This window comes from Oryctolagus cuniculus, chromosome 7 (genome assembly GCF_964237555.1).
Source record: "Oryctolagus cuniculus chromosome 7, mOryCun1.1, whole genome shotgun sequence".
Lineage (NCBI taxonomy): Eukaryota > Metazoa > Chordata > Mammalia > Lagomorpha > Leporidae > Oryctolagus > Oryctolagus cuniculus.
In genome coordinates, this window is record NC_091438.1 from 110,264,514 (window position 1) to 110,283,761 (window position 19,248).

Sequence of the window (19,248 nt, forward strand, 5' to 3'; positions counted from 1 at the left end):
TTCTAATGTTTCACCACTTATATTTTGGAGGATATGGAATGGCACATTTATTGAGCCTTCAAAGATGTTAATTAAAAATACTTTAAAAGGGTAAAATTTTTTTTCTATTGACATATACAGAACTTTTTTAAAGATTTATTTGTTTATTTGAAAGGCAGAGTTACAGAGAGGCGGAGACGGGGAGAGAGAATCTTCCATCTGCTTGTTCACTCCTCATCTGGCCGCCACAGCCAGAGCTGGGCCAATCCAAAACCAGCAAAAAGGAGCTTTTTCCAGGTCTGCCACATAGGTGCAGGGGCCCAAGCACTTGGGCCATCTTCTGCTGCTTTCTCAGGCCACAGCAGAGAGAGCTGGATAGGATCGGTGCCCATATGGGCTGCCAACACTGTAGGCGGCATTCACCTGCTAAGCTACAGCACCGGCCCTGCAGAATTTTTGATAGCCAAAATAAAGAACATGATGGAATGACTGAGTTTCTGTTTGTTTGCTATTACTTTGATACACGCAAAATATTGTAGGGAACTTTTTTCAGAATATTTGAAAAGTATTTCAAATGCTTCAGCCATCTATTAAATCACATGGTATTTTGAAAAAAAAAAATAACCCAAGTGTTTAGAATTATCATAATTTAATTATATTCAGAAAAATAAAACTAATGACTTGTATTTTTTTTTTCAGGTTAAAAGCATGGTGCACCATTTATACTTTAATGATAAACTTGATGCTCCAAGGAAAAGTCGTTTTCCAGAACGTTTCATGGATGACATTGCTGCTCTTGTCAGCACAATTGCTAGTGATATAGTCTCACGATTTCAGAAGGTACGGATAACATTTTTTTTTTACTTGTCTCTCTTTCAAGCTAAAATTAAACTGTTATACTTTTCTTTTTGCTTTGTATTTCATTTCATAGGACACAGAAATGGTTGAGAGACTCAATACAAGCCTTGCATTCTTTCTCAATGATCTGCTGTCTGTTATGGACAGAGGATTTGTTTTTAGCCTTATAAAGTCCTGCTATAAACAGGTAATACATCATTGGTAATGATTAACAATGAAGTAATGCAAATACTATGTGAGCTCTTTCCAGGGCTGGACCTAAGAGACCTTCATAAGCATGTACTGGTATTGAAACAAAAAAAGCTACATAAAGTAACACATTTTTATTAGTAAGACAAAAAAATTGTATTTGGTTTATGAGGACACAAGGACTGTGGCGAGCTGCCATCAGCATAGCTGACTTTTCCTTGAGTTGCACTGACTTACTCGTGGCTCTTTAATTCCCTTTCTGGAGCACACCCACAACTACTGGTAACAGAAAGCAGCCTCAGGGCATCACAAAGTGTAATGTTTATACTGAATGAACAGCTAAGGCAATTCTTTTTGCCTGAGTGATTTTTAAAGCAGCTGCATTTTTTTTAAAAAGATTTATTTATTTTGAAAGTCAGAATCACAGAAATGGAGGGAGATAGAGATAGATAGAGAGTGACAGAGATCTTCATCCTCTGATTCACTTCCCAGATGGCCGCAACACCCAGCACTGGGCCAGGCTGAAGCCAGGAGCTAGGAGCTTCATCTGAGTTTCCCACCTGGATGGCAGGGGCTCAAGCACTTGGGTCATCTTCCATCCTTTTCCCAGGCCTTTAGCAGGGATCTGGATCAGAAGTGGAGGAACCACAAACCAGCACCCTTGAGGGATGCTGCATCACAGGCAGCTGCTTTACCCACAATGCCACAACGCCAGCCCCAAAGCAGCTGCATTTTGCTGTGTAATCCTCCTAATGCAACCCTAGATATTGTGGAGTTTAGAGTCCACCTAAGAGTTTGGATGTTCACCTAAGTTCAGATGTCATTCATTATCTTGTCTTTACTAAACTAAAAGCATCCTGAAACTTTTCCATTAACTTGATTTTGTTTAAAAATCGGTGAATTAAAATTGCTGTTGGGAAAATACTCATTATTAGTACTAATGGGCTCCATGGGAAGCATTCTGTATAGGCATTATAGAGTTTACCTTTCAAAGGGCTTTAGAAATACATAGATGTCTAGGTCTCATTCAGAATTTTTGAGGAGTTTGGAACCTGGTAGTAGGGGAGGGGCGTGTGGGAGTCAGTGCTTGCAAAGTGCTTCCCACCGATTTGCAGGTTAGTTTTTGCGAACCACTTGTGAAGAATTCTGTTTCATAGTGTCACATTTAGAATTTTGAGGTCTGTTGTATTGGGTGCCTCTGTTGTTTGTTTCTCTTAATAAGGCAGATTAAACTGTGTGAATACTGACCTGCTTGCAGAGACTTGCAACAATGTTATTAGTTTTACCTGTTCTTCAAAATTTTATGTATTATTGCTACCAAAACTTGTCCTGTGTATTCTTTAAGCATTGACTCCAAACATTGGCTATACCCTAGGGATACAGAAGCTGTCTGGTTAGCTTGTAATGTACTTCCTCAAGTAGCTTACAGTGTAGCTGGGAGAACTAACAGTTATGAGTAGAGATAAACACATGGTTGCTAGAAAGAGAATGGATAGTTTATGAAGTCATTTTAGTCTTATACTGTTTCCTTCAGAAAGTACATTTCTGTGAAGTAGAAATATTAATGCTATATTGGAAATAGAGTGTAGTAACGTGTTTATAGAGTAAATCTTGTAGTTCCAAGTTTTTAATTTTCTGAGTAATTGAAAAAAACTGATACTGTTATTTAAACCAAAAAACCCAAAGCTACCCACTGAATACTATTCTTTAACTCAGCATTTTGGTGTTTATGGTAGAGAAATAATATATTCCATTGATGTTTTTTATATATGCATTGTTTACAAGGTGTCTTCAAAGCTTTACTCCTTACCAAATCCAAGTGTCCTGGTGTCCTTGAGGTTGGATTTCCTGCGGATCATCTGTAGTCACGAGCACTACGTTACATTAAACTTGCCCTGCAGCTTACTTACTCCCCCGGCTTCTCCCTCACCTTCTGTTTCTTCTGCAACATCTCAGGTATGCAGGGTATGACCATAGATATTTCTAAAGTCTACACTTGTGAAAAAGAATTTTAAACACTGGAAAAAATTGTAATGCTTAACTGAGTAATAACTATGATAGGCTCACTTCTAAGTACTTTATAAAAACTAACTCATTTAGCTCTCAGAACAACTCTAGGAGGTAAGTTCTGTTATCTTCGTTATACAAATCAAAGGGAAACACAGAAAGGTCTTTGAGTAAAAAGTAGCACAGCCAGGTTTTATTTAAAATAAACCAAGGCTTCATTTATAGCCCAAGTTGTTAACCGGTATGCTATGTTCCTTCACAAATTTATGTACCTGTGAGAGAATTTCCGTGAATAAAGTTACTTGTTTAGATGTTTTTGGAGACTGGGTTCTCTTGAATCAGATACTTGAGACTGAGTTTGGGTACAAGGTGTTTATTAGGGATTGATGCCTGTGAAAGGAAGGGAAATGAATCATAATTGAGCCAAAAAAAAAAAAAAAAAAAAACTGCCTTCCAGGCCTGACAAAGCCCTGCCTAACTTGCTTGTATCCAGAAGAGCCAAAGGAAACTATGTGTTCATTTCCTATTTTTAAAAAAGATTTATTAATTTATCTGAAAGAGTTACAGAGAAGGGAGAGAGAGAAAGAGAGAGAATGAGAATTTTCCATCCTCTGGTTTACTCCCCAAATGGCTGCTACGGTTGGAGCTGGGCCAGTTCGAAGCTAGGCCCAAGCACTTGGGCCATCTTCCACTGCTTTCCCAGGCACATTAGTAGGGAGCTGGATTGGAAGTGGAGCAGCCAAGACTCCAGCCTGCGCCCATATATTATGCCAGCTCTGCAGGCAGTGTCTACCCGCTGTTCCACAGTGCTGGCCCTAGATTTAGAGCTTTTCAGTGGGTGGCAGTTGACTTCAGCAGCTAGTTATCTATCCAAAGATGGAAAAGGCTTATTGTAGCAAATAGTATGTGTGCCCTCCCATATTGAAAGGGATTAAGGGATTTTGTGGTTTTAGTATGAGAGAAGCCTGGATTTTCCTCTGTATTACACTCTTTCTGCTTTGCAGTATTTCAGAAGCAAACAAGCTACTTTCTGAAGCTTTTTTTTTTTTTTTGACAGGCAGAGTAGACAGTGAGAGAGAGACACAGACAGAAAGGTCTTCCTTTTGCCGTTGGTTCACCCTGCAATGGCCGCCACGGCTGTCGCGCTGCGGCCCGCGCACCGCGCTGATCTGAAGGCAGGAGCCAGGTGCTTCTCCTGGTCTCCCATGGGGTGCAGGGCCCAAGCACTTGGGCCATCCTCCACTGCCTTCCCGGGCCACAGCAGAGAGCTGGCCTGGAAGAGGGGCAACCAGGACAGAATCCGGCGCCCCGACCCGGACTAGAACCCAGTGTGCTGGTGCCACTAGGTGGAGGATTAGCCTATTGAGCCACGGCGCCGGCTCTTCCTGAAGCTCTTAATGTCTAAAGTCAAATTTGATCTCAAACTCTTCTTAGTTTTATTTTTGAAACATTTAATGGAATTCCCTAGATTATATTAATCTTAGATGCTTGAAAAAAGAAAAATTTAAAGTTCACTTAGAAAGACTGGAAGATATAGTGAGTACATACAACTTCCAATTTACCTTTGATGATTAATTTTCTAGATCAGTTTATTTCCTCATACCCTTTGTGCTTGGCTAACACATCTTTTCTGTAATGAGTAGGCCACTGTTATGCTTTCTTTCCCTATCCCATGCCGAAGATGTAGTTACATAGTTAGGGTCAAATTAATCACAAGTACAGTTACTAAAACCCTTAGTGAAACACATTTGTTTACATTTAATTTCCTACTGGAAATCTCATTTAGTCAGATGTCCTTTTATCTTGCTGCCCATTTTTTCATTTATCTGCATAATTTTCACATTCTAATAGATAAAAGAAACATCACTCCTTTTGAGGGCAGTCAGAAAAAATTTTATATACTTTTAGAAAGATGATTTCTCCATAGAAAAATACAAAAGCTATTGTTGTTCTTCTAAGACTCTACATGAGTTGTCCTGAATGTGAAATGTGTCTTGGGGGATGCTACTTTGAATTATTCAAACTTTTAAGAACTTAGTTTCTAAAATTTTATTCGTTCTAAAATTTATTTTTCTAAAATTTTAAAACTTTTAAAAACTCAATTTCTAAAATGACCACACAATAATAGTAAATTTCTAGAGATGGTGTATTAATCATTTTTCTGTTACTGTATCAAAGTGTGAGGATGAGTATTTTTTTTTTTTAAGATTTGTTTTATTTATTTGAAAGGCAGAGTTGGAGAGAGAGGGAGGGAGGGAGGGAGGGAGGGCTCCTCCATCCACTGACCTATCCCCAAATGGCCACAAAGGCTAGGGCTGGGCCAGACTGAAGCCAGGAGCCAGGAGTCCCCTCCAGGTCTCCCACGTGGGTGCAAGGGCCCAAGCACTTAGGCCTTCTTCCACTGTTTTCTCAGGCACATTAGCAGGGAGCTGAATTGAAAGTGAAGCAGCCAGGACTTGAACTGGTGCCCATCTAGGATGCTGGTATCTTGGGTGGGCAGCTTTACCCACCATGCCACAATGCTGTCCCCTGAATGAGTATTTTATAAAGAAAAGATGTTTATTTCTAGCAGTTCTGGAGGAGCAATGGCATTGAGCCAGCTTATGCTTGGTTCTGGTGAGGGACTCCTGGCAGTTGGGTGGGAGCACATGAGAGTGAGAGAGAATCAGCAGACAGGAAGCCAAGAGGCTAGGCAGTGGCCTCACAATAACAATCACTACGTTAATCCCTTCCCAGCCCAATATCCCTAAAGACCCTCTACAAAGCTCCCCCTCTTAAAGGTCCATCACCCTACACTGCAGCACTGAGGACCAACCTCCAACAGATGAACCATTGGAGGATAAACTACACCTAAACCATAGCAAGTGGTATATTCCCTGAAGAACACTTTTACTGGTATTTGGAATTTCTCTGGAAGCCAGTAGCCTTGACTATGAATATTTCTTTGGTGTTCTAGACTGAATGCATACCATGATGCTTGGATCTGGTTGCCCTTTTTTTCCCTTCAGAATTTGATGTTGAACCATTAAATGGCTAAAGGAAGAAAGAAGAGAATAGATGGAAAGTTTCAGTAGGAGAGAAAGCAAATTTAAAATAATTAAATTTTGATTAATTAATTTCAACAATAAAATGATTAAATAATGAAATGATTTCATAGTCATTTCCTACCAAAAGTTGGACTAGTTACATTCTCTAATGTTAATATTAGTAATAAAAAATAAATCATGCTAAGTAAGTTTATCTCACTTTCAGATAATATTCAAATTTCACTTGCTATAATGCTGTCTATAGGATGCTTAATTGAATGACTATAATAATTTTGTTCTCTCTTGCTTCCCAACAGAGTTCTGGATTTTCCACAAATGTGCAGGACCAGAAGATTGCAAATATGTTTGAACTGTCTGTGCCTTTCCGCCAACAGCATTATTTGGCAGGCCTTGTGTTAACAGAACTGGCTGTCATTTTAGACCCTGATGCTGAAGGGTGAGTAGACATATTTTTTCTTTAGAGAATATCAGTTTGATTTTGGGCAATGGGACAGAAGTATCTGACTTACACTTCCCAAGAATCAAAAGGATACTCTTCCCTACTTTTTCTACTTCTCTGTTCACTTAAGTTCTATGCCTGTGTTATTTCTATATTCATCATTCTTAAGAAAGATGTATTTTTCATATTTTGCCAGCCCTGGGTTTGATGTTTATCTTAAAATTGGTGGCACATTTTAAAAATACTTTAAATATACCATTATTAAAATTAAATATTTTGAAATATAAACATTTTTAAAGTATCATTTTTAAATGGTAGCATGATTTTTCTTAATATTGCATAAAATAAATTATGCATATTAGTAGATGGACTCAGATTTATTGATATATAGTAGGAGTTTTTTATTTGAAGAAAATAGACTAGTCTTCTGTTTGATTACTTGTGAGGAAAATTTATCACTACTATTGTACTATGTAGCATTCTATTTCAAAAATTATCCTGCCGGCGCCGTGGCTCAATAGGCTAATCCTCCACCTTGCGGCGCCGGCACACCGGGTTCTAGTCCCGGTTGGGGCGCCGGATTCTGTCCCGGTTGCCCCTCTTCCAGGCCAGCTCTCTGCTATGGCCAGGGAGTGCAGTGGAGGATGGCCCAGGTGCTTGGGCCCTGCACCCCATGGGAGACCAGGAAAAGCACCTGGCTCCTGGCTCCTGCCAGGATCAGCGCGGTGCGCCGGCTGCAGCGGCGGCCATTGGAGGGTGAACCAACGGCAAAGGAAGACCTTTCTCTCTCTGTCTCTCTCTCTCTCACTGTCCACTCTGCCTGTCAAAAAAAAAAAAAAAAAAAAAAAAATTATCCTATAGGAAGACACAGTTGGGTTTTAAAATCTTCCAAAATTGTGTATACTTTAGAGTTTTGAAAATTCATGTAGTAGGAAAAGAAAGGTATATTGTCTGTGACTTAAATTTATAGAAATACCTTATGAGTTCTGGTCTAGTTTCCCTTATGGTCAATGTCAACCTGGCAGTTACTTTTAAAAAATTTATAATTCATTTGATGAGTTATGACCATAACTCATAATAATTATTTTTAAAAATGTGTTCTTATAATAGGATCATTATAAGTTTATAATGCAGCTTCACCTGAGAGCTGCAGACAACAAAGAGATATCTGTAAACAAATTTACCAGGGTCCTCTATGTATTTGTTGAATGAGGGAAAGGTTTTGTAGTTCTTAGTAGTATATCAGAGACATAGTCAATGCTTTATATATTGGGAAATGCCAACTGTTTTGTAAATGAATGGCATGTATTTTCTTTTATAAAGGCAACTTCCTAAATCCAGAATATTTTTAAAGAAGTGGTTTTTCACAGTGAATTCTACAGAATTCTAGAGCTGCGATGGGATGCTTAGTTGGTTTGCATGTAGGATGGATGATATGTGTGCAGGCGATGGACTATGGGAAAGGCAAACTAGGTGCATGAAAATCTGAGCCTCCCGCCCCTGCTGCCACCACTTTCATATTTTACCTTTCGACAAATGAATATGATGTTATTTGGAAAAAAAATAAAAGGATCCATCATCATTTGGGGGAAAAACACTCTGAAAACAATTTCTTTGAACAAACTAGCCTTCTTTAATGACTGATACACCTCAGTTACTTGAATCTGTATTGCCAATTCTTTTACTTGGAGTATTGGGATGTTTTTGATTGAAATAAAAAACAGAAAATTCCTATGCTCCTGGCTCTATTAAAGGAAAGAAACTTATAATCGAAAGGAAGGGCTTTCAGCAGTTCTGATTCTTTATGTCTTACCTCTGCTGGAAACGTTAGCTTTCTTTTTTAAAGCTAGTGCCTGTCATGACAGCAATATGGTTGTCACTGTCAGGTAAGATGGGAAGCTTTTTAGTTTTGTGTCCAGCAGAAGAGGGGAAGAACGCGCTCTTCCCAAGCATGCAGTGTTAGCCCTTCCTTTGTACTGCTTTGGCACACACCTGCCTCTTCCACGAGAGCTGCAGCAGGTTGCTGGGTGGATTAGATTAGTTCTGCTCAAATATGATCCTGAGACTGGTGTCAGTCCACAGGCTGTTTGCAGTAGAGCACAGGATGAGGAGCCAATGCTTGAATGTAAATCAGCTATGTTAGTAACACAGTGTTTAGTTTTTTGTGTGTGTGTGTTTTTTTTTGTTTTGTTTTGTTTTGTTTTGTTTTTTGACAGGCAGAGTGGACAGTGAGAGAGAGACACAGAGAGAAAGGTCTTCCTTTTGCCGTTGGTTCACCCTGCAATGGCCGCCACGGCTGTCGCGCTGCGGCCCGCGCACCGCGCTGATCTGAAGGCAGGAGCCAGGTGCTTCTCCTGGTCTCCCATGTGAGTGCAGGGCTCAAGCACTTGGGCCATCCTCCACTGCCTTCCCGGGCCACAGCAGAGAGCTGGCCTGGAAGAGGGGTAACCGGGACAGAATCCGGCGCCCCGACCGGGACTAGAACCTGGTGTGCCGGCACCGCTAGGTGGAGGATTAGCCTAGTGAGCCGCGGCACCGGCCAGTGTTTAGTTCTTATGACACCATTACAGAAGCAGTGAATTGATTAACAGTACCTCTTCTAAGACTATGAAACAAAACATTCTGCTAACTGGCTGCTTTAAGTAGTGGGACTAGTCTAATTAGAATCTACTCCTGGGGCCGGCACTGTGGCTCACTTGGTTAAGTGAGCCAGCGCTGGCATCCCATATGGGCACCAGTTCTAGTCCCGGTTGCTCCTCTTCCAGTCCAGCTCTCTGCTGTGGCCTGGGAGGGCAGTGGAGGATGGCCTAAGTGCTTGGGCGCCTGCCACCCACATGGGAGACCAGGAAGAAGCTCCTGGCTCCTGGCTTCAGATCGGCGTAGCTCCGGCCGAAGCGGCCATTTTGGGGGTGAACCAACGGAAGGAAGACTCTATCTCTCAAATAAATAAATTTTTTAAAAAATTTACTCCTGAAACTGGGTGTAGAGTAAGCTTCTCCTAAGCCTTAGGGAGAGGTGTGCCTGAACTAATTTTGAATTCAGTGAAGGAGGAAGACAGAGGAAATACCTGTTATAGGTGCTCGGCAGCCTCTGATATAAAGAATTGAGAATTCTGTCAACTATTTCTGCAGTGAGATTTCTTTTCTACCCTGATGGATCAAATCTATTAAAAGAAGTTTAGTAAAGGCACCTCCTGGGGGGGCCTGGTGCTATGGTATAGTAGGTTAAGCATGCGCCTGCGGCGCCAGCATCACATATAGGTGCTTGTTCGAGTCCCAGTTGCTCTACTTCTGACAGAACTCCCTGCTAATGTGCCTGGAAAAGCAGAGGAAAGTGGCCCAAGTGTTTGGGCCCCTGTATTCATGTGGGAGACCTGGAAGAATCTTGGATCAGCCCAGCTCCCTCCGTTACCTCCATTTGGAGAATGGACCAGTGGTTAGAAAACCTTTATCTCTGACCCTACTTCTCTCTGTCTCTAAATCTACCTCTCAAGTAAATAAATAAATCTTGTTTAAAAAAATACCACGTAGGGTACCCACATCCTGTATTTTGGAGTATGTAGTTTGAGACCTACCATTTCCAACCCAGCTTCCTGCTAATGCACACTCCAGGAATTAGGAGACGATGGGTCAAGTACTTGGTTCCTTATCACCCACGTAGGAGGCCTGGATTTTGTCACTGGCTTCAGTCTAGCCCAGCCCTGACTACATGGGCATTTAGGGAATGAACCAGCAGATGGAAGATCGATTGATATCTTTCCCCTTGCCCCCACTCTCTCTCTCTTTCTCTCTGTGTCTACATTTCAAATAAAATGAATTTTTTTAAAGATATATGTATTCCTGTGGAATAATATAGGACTTAAGAATGAAACTTTTTTTTTTTTTTAATTTTTTTTTTTTTTTTGACAGGCAGAGTGGACAGTGAGAGAGAGAGAGACAGAGAGAAAGGTCTTCCTTTGCCGTTGGTTCACCCTCCAATGGCCGCCGCGGCCAGCGCGATGCGACCGGCGCACCGCGCTGATCCGATGGCAGGAGCCAGGAGCCAGGTGCTTTTCCTGGTCTCCCATGGGGTGCAGGGCCCAAGCACCTGGGCCATCCTCCACTGCACTCCCGGGCCACAGCAGAGGGCTGGCCTGGAAGAGGGGCAACGGGGACAGAATCCGGCGCCCCGACCGGGACTAGAACCCGGTGTGCCGGCGCCGCTAGGCGGAGGATTAGCCTAGTGAGCCGCGGCGCCGGCCTGGAATGAAACTTTTACTACTTTTTTTTGTTACCTCTTCAAGCTAAAATGCATTGATCTGACACTTGGACTTTATGTAGTCTAGAAAGTAATAATAGTTGTATTTACTACTATCTTTTTTTTGCTCAGTTAATCAAGATATAGAAGAGTTTTTAAATAGTAGCATAGAGGGTTATAACCTTAGTTCTTACTCTTGTTTGTTTCTTCCCTCTCCTGCTCTTTTCTGTACCCAGTCCATTAGCAAATTCCAAAATATATCTCAAATTCAGCCATGTCTTTCCATCCTCACTGCTACTTCCCCAGTTAAACTTTCACTCTTTTTTTTTTTTTTAAGGTTTTATTTATTTGTTTAAGAGTCAGGATTAGAGAGAGAGGTGTGGGGAGCAACTCGGACTAGACTAAGTTACTGGAATTAAGACTTATTCTATGCATCTGCTCTCCCACAATATGGCGCTGGGAGAGGAGGAAACAGCTTCTGTGCAGCTGCCTCCAGTTCGACCAATAAGCTGCAGGAGCTGATCCTGCTCCTGATTGGAGGAGAGCAGCGTGCTCGGCGTGTGGGTAGCAGAGTTGGGATTGGTGGAAGAGGACTATAAAGGAGGAGAGAGACAACATGCACCAGGAACATCCGTATAACATCTGAGCAGCCCCCGAGAGAGCGGTGTGCCGCTCCCCCGCGGAAGTGGGGAAAGTGGCAGGGGGAGCCGCCCTTCCACGGAGGTGGAAGGGTCGGCAGCAAACTCGGGAAGGGCCGAGCAGACAAAAGAACAGCGCAGGCTCCTGTGTTGTTCCTCTGCGAATGGGGGAGCGACAAGAGGGATGACAGAAAGGTCTTCTATCCCCTGGTTCACTCCTCAAATGGCCATTACGGCCAGAGCTGAGCCAATCCAAAGCCAGCAACCGGGAGCTTCTTCTGGGTCTCCCACGTGGATGCAGGGATCTAAGCACTTGGCTTATCTTCCACTACTTTCCCAGATCGTAGCAGAGAGCTGGATCGGAAGAGGAGTGGCTGATACACAAACTGGTGCCCATATGGGATGCTGGTGCTGCAGATGGAGGCTTTGCCTACCGCACCACAACACTGGCCACTATACTTTCATTCTTACCTCCCTAAATCCTTTTACTACCCAGCAGCCTGAGTGATCTTTTAAAAAATAGAAATCATTATGTCACTTTATTGCTTGAAACTCTTCAGTATGTGTTTTTTGTAAATAGCACTTAAAGTTCAAACTTTTAATAATTTGTTCTCAAAGTCCTATGTAACTGCCTCTTGTCTGCTCCCACCACTTCTTCTCTCCTCATATACTTACATTTAGTCATCCCTCCAACCTTCCTTTTTTTTTTTTTTAATTAAAAAAAAAATCATTAGAGAGCATGCTGTCATTGCTGGTTTACTCTCCAAATGCCTGCAACAGCAGAAGCCAAAGCCACGAGCCAGGAACTCAATCCAGGTACCACTTGGGTGTCAGAAACCCAATTACTTGAGCCATCGCCATTGCTTCCCAGGGTCTGCATTAACAGGAAGCTGAATCAGGGTCCAGAGTGAGAATTGAATCCACGTAATCTGGTGTGGGATAAGGGCATTTTAACTGTTATCTTTTTTGTTTGTTTGTTTGTTTGTTTTTTTGACAGGCAGAGTGGACAGTGAGAGAGAGAGACAGAGAGAAAGGTCTTCCTTTTTTGCCGTTGGTTCACCCTCCAATGACCGCAGTGGCCAGCGCGCTGCAGCCAGCGCACCGTGCTGATCCGGTGGCAGGAGCCAGGTGCTTATCCTGGTCTCCAGTGGGGTGCAGGGTCCAAGCACTTGGGCCATCCTCCACTGCACTTCCGGGCCACAGCAGAGAGCTGGCCTGGAAGAGGGGTAACCGGGACAGAATCCGGTGCCCTGACCGGGACTAGAACCCAGTGTGCCGGTGCCGCTAGGTGGAGGATTAGCCTATTGAGCCGCGGCGCCAGCCTAACTGTTGTCTTAAGCAGTGGTTTTACTGTTCCATCAAACACCCAGCCCTTGGCCTTTCTGTTTCCCTAATGTGCCGAGCACATACCCACTTTAAGGCTTTTGCATTTGGGTTTTTCTGTCCCTGAAACAGTGTTAGAATGATCCCAAACCATTCACATGCCCATTTCCTCATGTGGTTTATTTAGGTCTCCACTCAAACAGCACCTTCTTGGGAAGGAGTTCATTGACACCCACTTTGAATTTTGATCTTGTTGCCTTTGCCCCTGTCACAATCCTGTTTTATTTTTCACAAAGCACTTACCTAAAATTTGCTTATTATTCATTTCTTCCCATTAGAATGGGCTCATGAGAGCAGGTACTTTGTTTTGTTGTTCAATGCTATATACCCAGTGCCTTAGAATTTTGTCCACTACAAAGTAAACACTTGGTAACTATTTGTTAGTCCTATTACTGAAGGATTGACTATGAGACTCAAATCTCATTTCTAAATTCCACATTCTTGAAATTATACAGATGATGTGCAGCAAATAATGTCCTAAAGGGATTCTCGAGTGTTGTATTTTTACTCCATATGTTTGTTAAGTAATAAAGAATAGATCCTTGAGCAGTTGTGTTTATAATTCACCGAAAATTTGCTCTTTAGAAACTTTCATTATAGACAGAAAGTTAAGACCTTGAAATGGTATACTGTGATTAAATGCTGATTTTGTAGTACATAGTTCTTTAGAAGATTTCAAGATATAACACTGAAGAAATACTAGTTTGTGTCTGCGTTTCTCTCTTGCTAAAGCAAGCTCCTTTAGAACAGGGGCATTGTCTTGTCTCCAACATCTGGAGTAGAATATTGCAGATTTCCTTAACTGGATGTGGCTAAGTAATGCAAACATGTGAAAAGGCTTCCTGAAGACAAATGGGTAGAGTTTAGATAGGTAAAAATCTGGGCCCGACCTATCTAGTTTCAGAATCATTTGTGGTGATTAAAGAAGTCAAAGAGGAGAGCAATAAAAGCAAATGACCAGTATCTGGGGCTTGGGAATAACGGTAGGATTGTGAGGAAGGATGGAAACAATAGAGAAAATACTGAGGAGAGAACATATAAGATGACAATGTGTTGAGTAGAGAAAGCTGGAAAATGAGACCTGAAATGTATCTATTAGATGGGGTTCTTGACAGTGTCTTGAAGTCAAACTTTCTGAATAAAAATTTGAAAGGAAAAAGAGACTCTCTAGCTAGGTTTTACATACAGCTATGTAAAATGAGGTTAAGATCAAGGGATCTTTCAAATTCCAGTTCTTAAAGTGAGGGTGTATATTCAAAAGAGGAAAGGCCTATTTGGAAAAAGGAGGGAGGAACTTAGAGGAGACATTGCAGCTATTGACAAGATGGGATTCATGAAACATAAGGAGAAGTACTTTTTCTGAAACAAAAAGGAAAGATGATCTAGTAGGTATGAAGATGGAGATGTTAAAAGATCTGGGTAGAATAAATTCAGAGTAGCATTTCTTTTCTAAGAGAAGTTGAAGATAAGGTCTGAGTTTGATAGTATGAAGTTTAAACAGATTGAGTCTTAGACTGTGCTGGATGCAGCATTTAGGGTCGGTGGAAGTAGAATGAGTGAATTTTTAATAGAATGGTTTGTGTAGTCCAAGAGCCTTCAATCTAAAAAGGTAAGACAAAAAAATGTGTAAAGGTGAGAGTGAGCCTTGCTAGTCTATTAGCTTAGCTGAAACTGAAAGAGATTGGGAATCTGGAAGTTATAAGGGTCCAAATGAGTTATATGAGTAAGGAAGTTCAGTTTAAATTGGAATGCAAAGAAACTCCAGCCTGTGGAATACAAGTCCTTTAGCAGATTTATTTTTCCAGAAAAAGAAAATAATTTATTTTTGGTAAGTGTTTTCTGATTTGATGAAATAAAATGTATAGCTATTTAAAATTTACTTGTTAAAAATTTTACTCTACATAATCTTAAGTTCTTTAATATTCATATATACTAATAAAGAGGTATGGGGAATATATTCAGGTTTACTACTAAGTAAATTTGTTTAGCATTTCCTTTTTTATCCATTTTTACTTTGTGCTTTTTTTTACACTTTGTTTTAAAATGAGCAGTTTTCTTTATGAATGCCTGAAATGAATGACAAAGTTAAGAAGTTGGGCAAGTACCATGACTTACTGTTTGTTTTAAAGATATTAACCAATCTCTGTGACCTGCTTCTTCTTCTTCATCTCTTCTCTCTAAATAGACTGTTTGGATTGCATAAGAAAGTCATCAATATGGTACACAATTTACTCTCCAGTCATGACTCAGACCCACGGTCCTCTGACCCCCAGATAAAGGCTCGGGTGGCCATGTTGTATCTACCTCTGATTGGTATTATCATGGAAACTGTGCCTCAGCTGTATGATTTTACAGGTACTCAGCATAATTAAAGCAAGTTGTAAAGGCAGAACTCAACATTTAGATATTTTAGAAAATATCTCAAGGATAAAGATCTTATTTTAGGAGAGCAGCTGTAAGGAAATGGGCATCGACTAAGTAAACAATAGTTAACTGTATTGTGGAAAACCTTCTGACTGTGTGTGAGGATTCAGTACCAGATTGTTTTAAGTAGTTCTTAATCATAAACTTAAAAATAATGATTTTACAACAATTTTTTATCTTCCTTTTAGGAAATGGGTTTGTTTTTGTGAATATCTATTGTATGCATAAAAAAAGTACAAGGAAACTTGACAGATGTCTACCACCCCCAAGTTTGACTTTATTCATATGACTTTATAACTAAAATTAATATTCCCCAGATATCAAGAAATATGTTTATTGCTAGCACTGGATTAATGAGTTGAACTTGCATTGCAATTTGAACTTGCCACAAGGTTTTACTGCTCTTACATTCCATATTTAGAATTTACTTAGACTTTGGAGAATTTAGGTTGCAGTATTTTTTTAGAGCTAATGAAGGAATTTAAACTAGCAAATAACTCAGTAAAGTACTTATAGTTCAATAAAAACAAAACATTTCCTGAGAGCCTAATATGTATTAAGAACTTGGAGAGATGCTACAAAGATAACCAGCTGTTTGCCTTTCCAGTATGTTGAACATCGATTGGGTTTCCTTACCTAAAGTCAGAAATGTTTATATTCTTATGTCTTTTTTGTTGTTGTTAGCAAGATAAAGTTCTACATAACTATAAATTATTACTGGAGAAATGAGTTTAAAATATTTAAACTATTCCAAAGAAGAAAATCCAATGATAAATATTTCAAGTTAACAGGTTTTTCTTTTAAAGAATAGTGGAGACAAGGAAAAAGTATTACATGCTGGTTAATGGTTGAGCTAAACAGTTAATTTTGTTCATTATTATTACTTTTCTTCAGAAACTCACAATCAACGAGGAAGACCAATTTGTATAGCCCCTGATGATTATGAAAGTGAGAGTGGAAGCATGATAAGCCAGACCGTTGCCATGGCAATTGCGGGAACATCAGTCCCTCAACTAACAAGACCTGGCAGTTTCCTCCTCACGTCCACGGTAAAAGCAAATTCTCCTACAGAAAGTTTTTCTGGAAAAACAAATATTTGCATTGATGTGCTCTGAAATAACCTAGAGTATTGTATTAGCTAATGCAAAAGCAGTCTCGGCCGGTGTCACGGATCACTAGGCTAATCCTCCACCTAGCGGCGCCGGCACACCGGGTTCTAGTCCCGGTCGTGGCGCCGGATTCTGTCCCGGTTGTCCCTCTTCCAGGCCAGCTCTCTGCTGTGGCCCGGGAGTGCAGTGGAGGATGGCCCAAGTGCTTGGGCCCTGCACCCCATTGGAGACCAGGATAAGCACCTGGCTCCTGCCATCGGATCAGCGCGGTGCGCCGGCCGCAGCGTGCTAGCCGTGGCGGCCATTGCAGGGTGAACCAACGGCAAAAGGAAGACCTTTCTCTCTGTGTCTCTCTCTCACTGTCCACTCTGCCTGTCAAAAAAAAAAAAAAAGGCACTCTCGAGTTTATTTATTATTTTATGAAGACATTAAAGTTTCTAGAATATCATCCATCTTATACCAAGTTGTTTTGAGAACTGTTACCTCAAGTTTTATGAGAACAAAAGGCTTGTATTCTGTCATTCAGAATTTTGAAAATTGCCTTATTATACATGGTTTGCTTTTGTTTTAAATCCATTTTATTCTTTATCAACCCTAAATATTCTAGTGTTTAGCGACTGAGCATTTATCTGTGAAGATTTATACTGTTTCATGTTTTAAAAAATTGGTATTTGTTGTGTCCCTATATTTTTTCTCCCTTAAAGAGGGAAAAATGTAGGGCAGGGAAGAAGTAAACATTTAAACAGCAAGATCAAGTTGTATAAGTTTTAAATTATTTTCTCTCGGAAAAATATAATATTTATGGAAGCTACCCTGCTTGACACTTTTTACAGATTATTAAAATATTTAAAGAATTCACTTTTTTAAAGTGCATAATTAAATCACTTTTGGTGTATTTACAGAGTTGTGCAGCCATTGCTAAAAGAAAATTTTAAAATATTCGCACCCTCCTGCAAACAACTCTTGTGTCCATTATCAGTTATTGCCCCTTTGTTCCCAACTCTAGTATCAGTTAATGACTGGTCTACTTACTGTCTGTACAAGAGGGTTGCCTATCCTGGGTATTTCATATCAATGGAATTACTCTGTGATCTCTTGTGTCTGGCTTCTTTCACTAAGCATACTTTTTTGACATTCATCCATGTTGTAATGCCTATCAGTTCTTTTCCTTTTTTATTTCGGAATAGTATTGCATTTTCCTGATGTGCCATTATTTTTCTTACACATTTGGGTCATTGCCTCTTTGTGACTGTTGGGAAGAATGTGCTGTGAACATTCAGCCTTGTGTTCACACTTGTTTTCTTTTCTCTTGGATCTCTAAAGGTAGATTTGCTGGGTCCCATGGTATCTCCATATATAAATTTTGAGAAACTCCTAAACTCTTTTCATAAATGTGGCTAGACCATTTTTCATTCTCACCACAATGAGCAAGATTCCTGTCCTTTAGATCCTCACAAGCAGTTGTTATTATCTGCTTTTTTGATTGCAGCCCCATTTAGTAGCTGTGAGATGGTATCTCATTGAGGTTTTGATTTCCATTTCACTAAGGATCTAATCATGTTGAGTCTCTTTTCACGTGCTTAATGGCACATCCTTTTTGTATATCTACTTTGGAAATATATACAAAGTGTTCAGATCTTTTGCCATTTTTAAATTGTGTTACTCATCTTCTTGTGATGGAACTCAAAAACTTATTTATATATTCTAGATATAAATCCCTTACCAGATACAGACTTGCAAATATTTTCTTTCTTAAGTATTGTCTTTTCACTTTTTTGTTGGTATCATACTGCAGTACAAACATTTTACATCTATCAGTTTTTCCTTTATAACATGTACTTTTAGTGATATTGCAATACAAAAAAATATAAAGTGTATGTACAAAGCATAATAGAATGCAGCAGTATACCCACAGCCCAGCTTTAAAATCAAACATTGCAAATACCTTTGCAGTTCCCAGTCTGCCCTCTACAATGTGATTCTTCTCTCCCTGAAAATGACTACAATTCTCAATTTTATTGACCTTTTCAGTCTTTAATATACAACATATGAAAAATACTGACATATACTGCATATGAAAAAAATAAATGAAACATGAGCAAACAAGATTCCAAAATGTTATAAAAGAAGCACCTTTGTAATTACCACTCAGCGCAAAAAGAACATTGACTGCCCTTCAGAAATTCTTGGCATGCTCTTTCCCAGCCACAGCTACATATTGAGCTACCCACCATCCTGACTAAATAAGTACTTAATTTTGTTTATTGTTTTACCATCTAAATTTGCTTTTCTAAATACCATAATGTTGTTTTATTTTTAGAAAATATTTATTTCAAAGTCAGAGTTATGGAGAGAGAGGAAGAGAGAGAGAGATCCCACCTGCTGGTTCACTCCCCAGATGACTGAAGCAGTCAGGGCTAAGCCAGACCAAAGGCAGGAGGGAGGAACTTCATCCACATGGATGGTAGGAGACTAAGTACTTGAGCCATCTTTTGTTGCTTTCCCAGGTGCATTAGCAGAGAAAGGGATCAGAAGTGGAGCAGCTGGAACTCAAACCAGTGCTCATAAGGGGTGCCAGCATTGCAGGTGGTGGTTTTTCTTTTTTAAAGGTTGGTTTCTCTCTTTTTTTAATGGATTTATTTATTTGAAAGTCAGTGTTACAGAGAGAGAGAGAGAGAGAGAGAGAGAGAGAGAGAGAGAGGTATCTTCCATTCGCTGGTTTACTCTCCATTTGGCTGCAATAGCTGGAGCTATGCTGATCCGAAGCCAGGAGCCAGGTGCTTCTTCAGGGTCTCCCACACAGGTGCAGGGGCCAAAGCACTTGGCCATCTTCTACTACTTTCCCAAGCCATAGCAGAGAGCTGAATCACAAGTGGAGCAGTTGGGACTCAAACCAGCGCCCATATAGGATTCTGCCACTGCAGGCGGCAGCTTTACCC

The 19,248-nt window shown here is 40.4% G+C and overlaps 1 protein-coding gene across 9 annotated transcripts in view; it reads left to right on the forward strand.

Annotated features, from left to right (window-relative positions):
- The window catches only part of DOCK7 (dedicator of cytokinesis 7), a 268,374-nt gene that overhangs the window by 167,846 nt on the left and 81,280 nt on the right, over positions 1-19,248 (forward strand). For all 9 annotated transcript variants that reach the window (XM_070078382.1, XM_070078385.1, XM_070078386.1 and 6 more), the window contains 6 exons: positions 679-819; positions 911-1,024; positions 2,812-2,982; positions 6,377-6,516; positions 14,962-15,131; positions 16,095-16,249. In XM_070078382.1, coding sequence (XP_069934483.1) covers positions 679-819; positions 911-1,024; positions 2,812-2,982; positions 6,377-6,516; positions 14,962-15,131; positions 16,095-16,249 — 891 coding nt within the window. The remainder of the gene's footprint in view (positions 1-678; positions 820-910; positions 1,025-2,811; positions 2,983-6,376; positions 6,517-14,961; positions 15,132-16,094; positions 16,250-19,248) is intronic.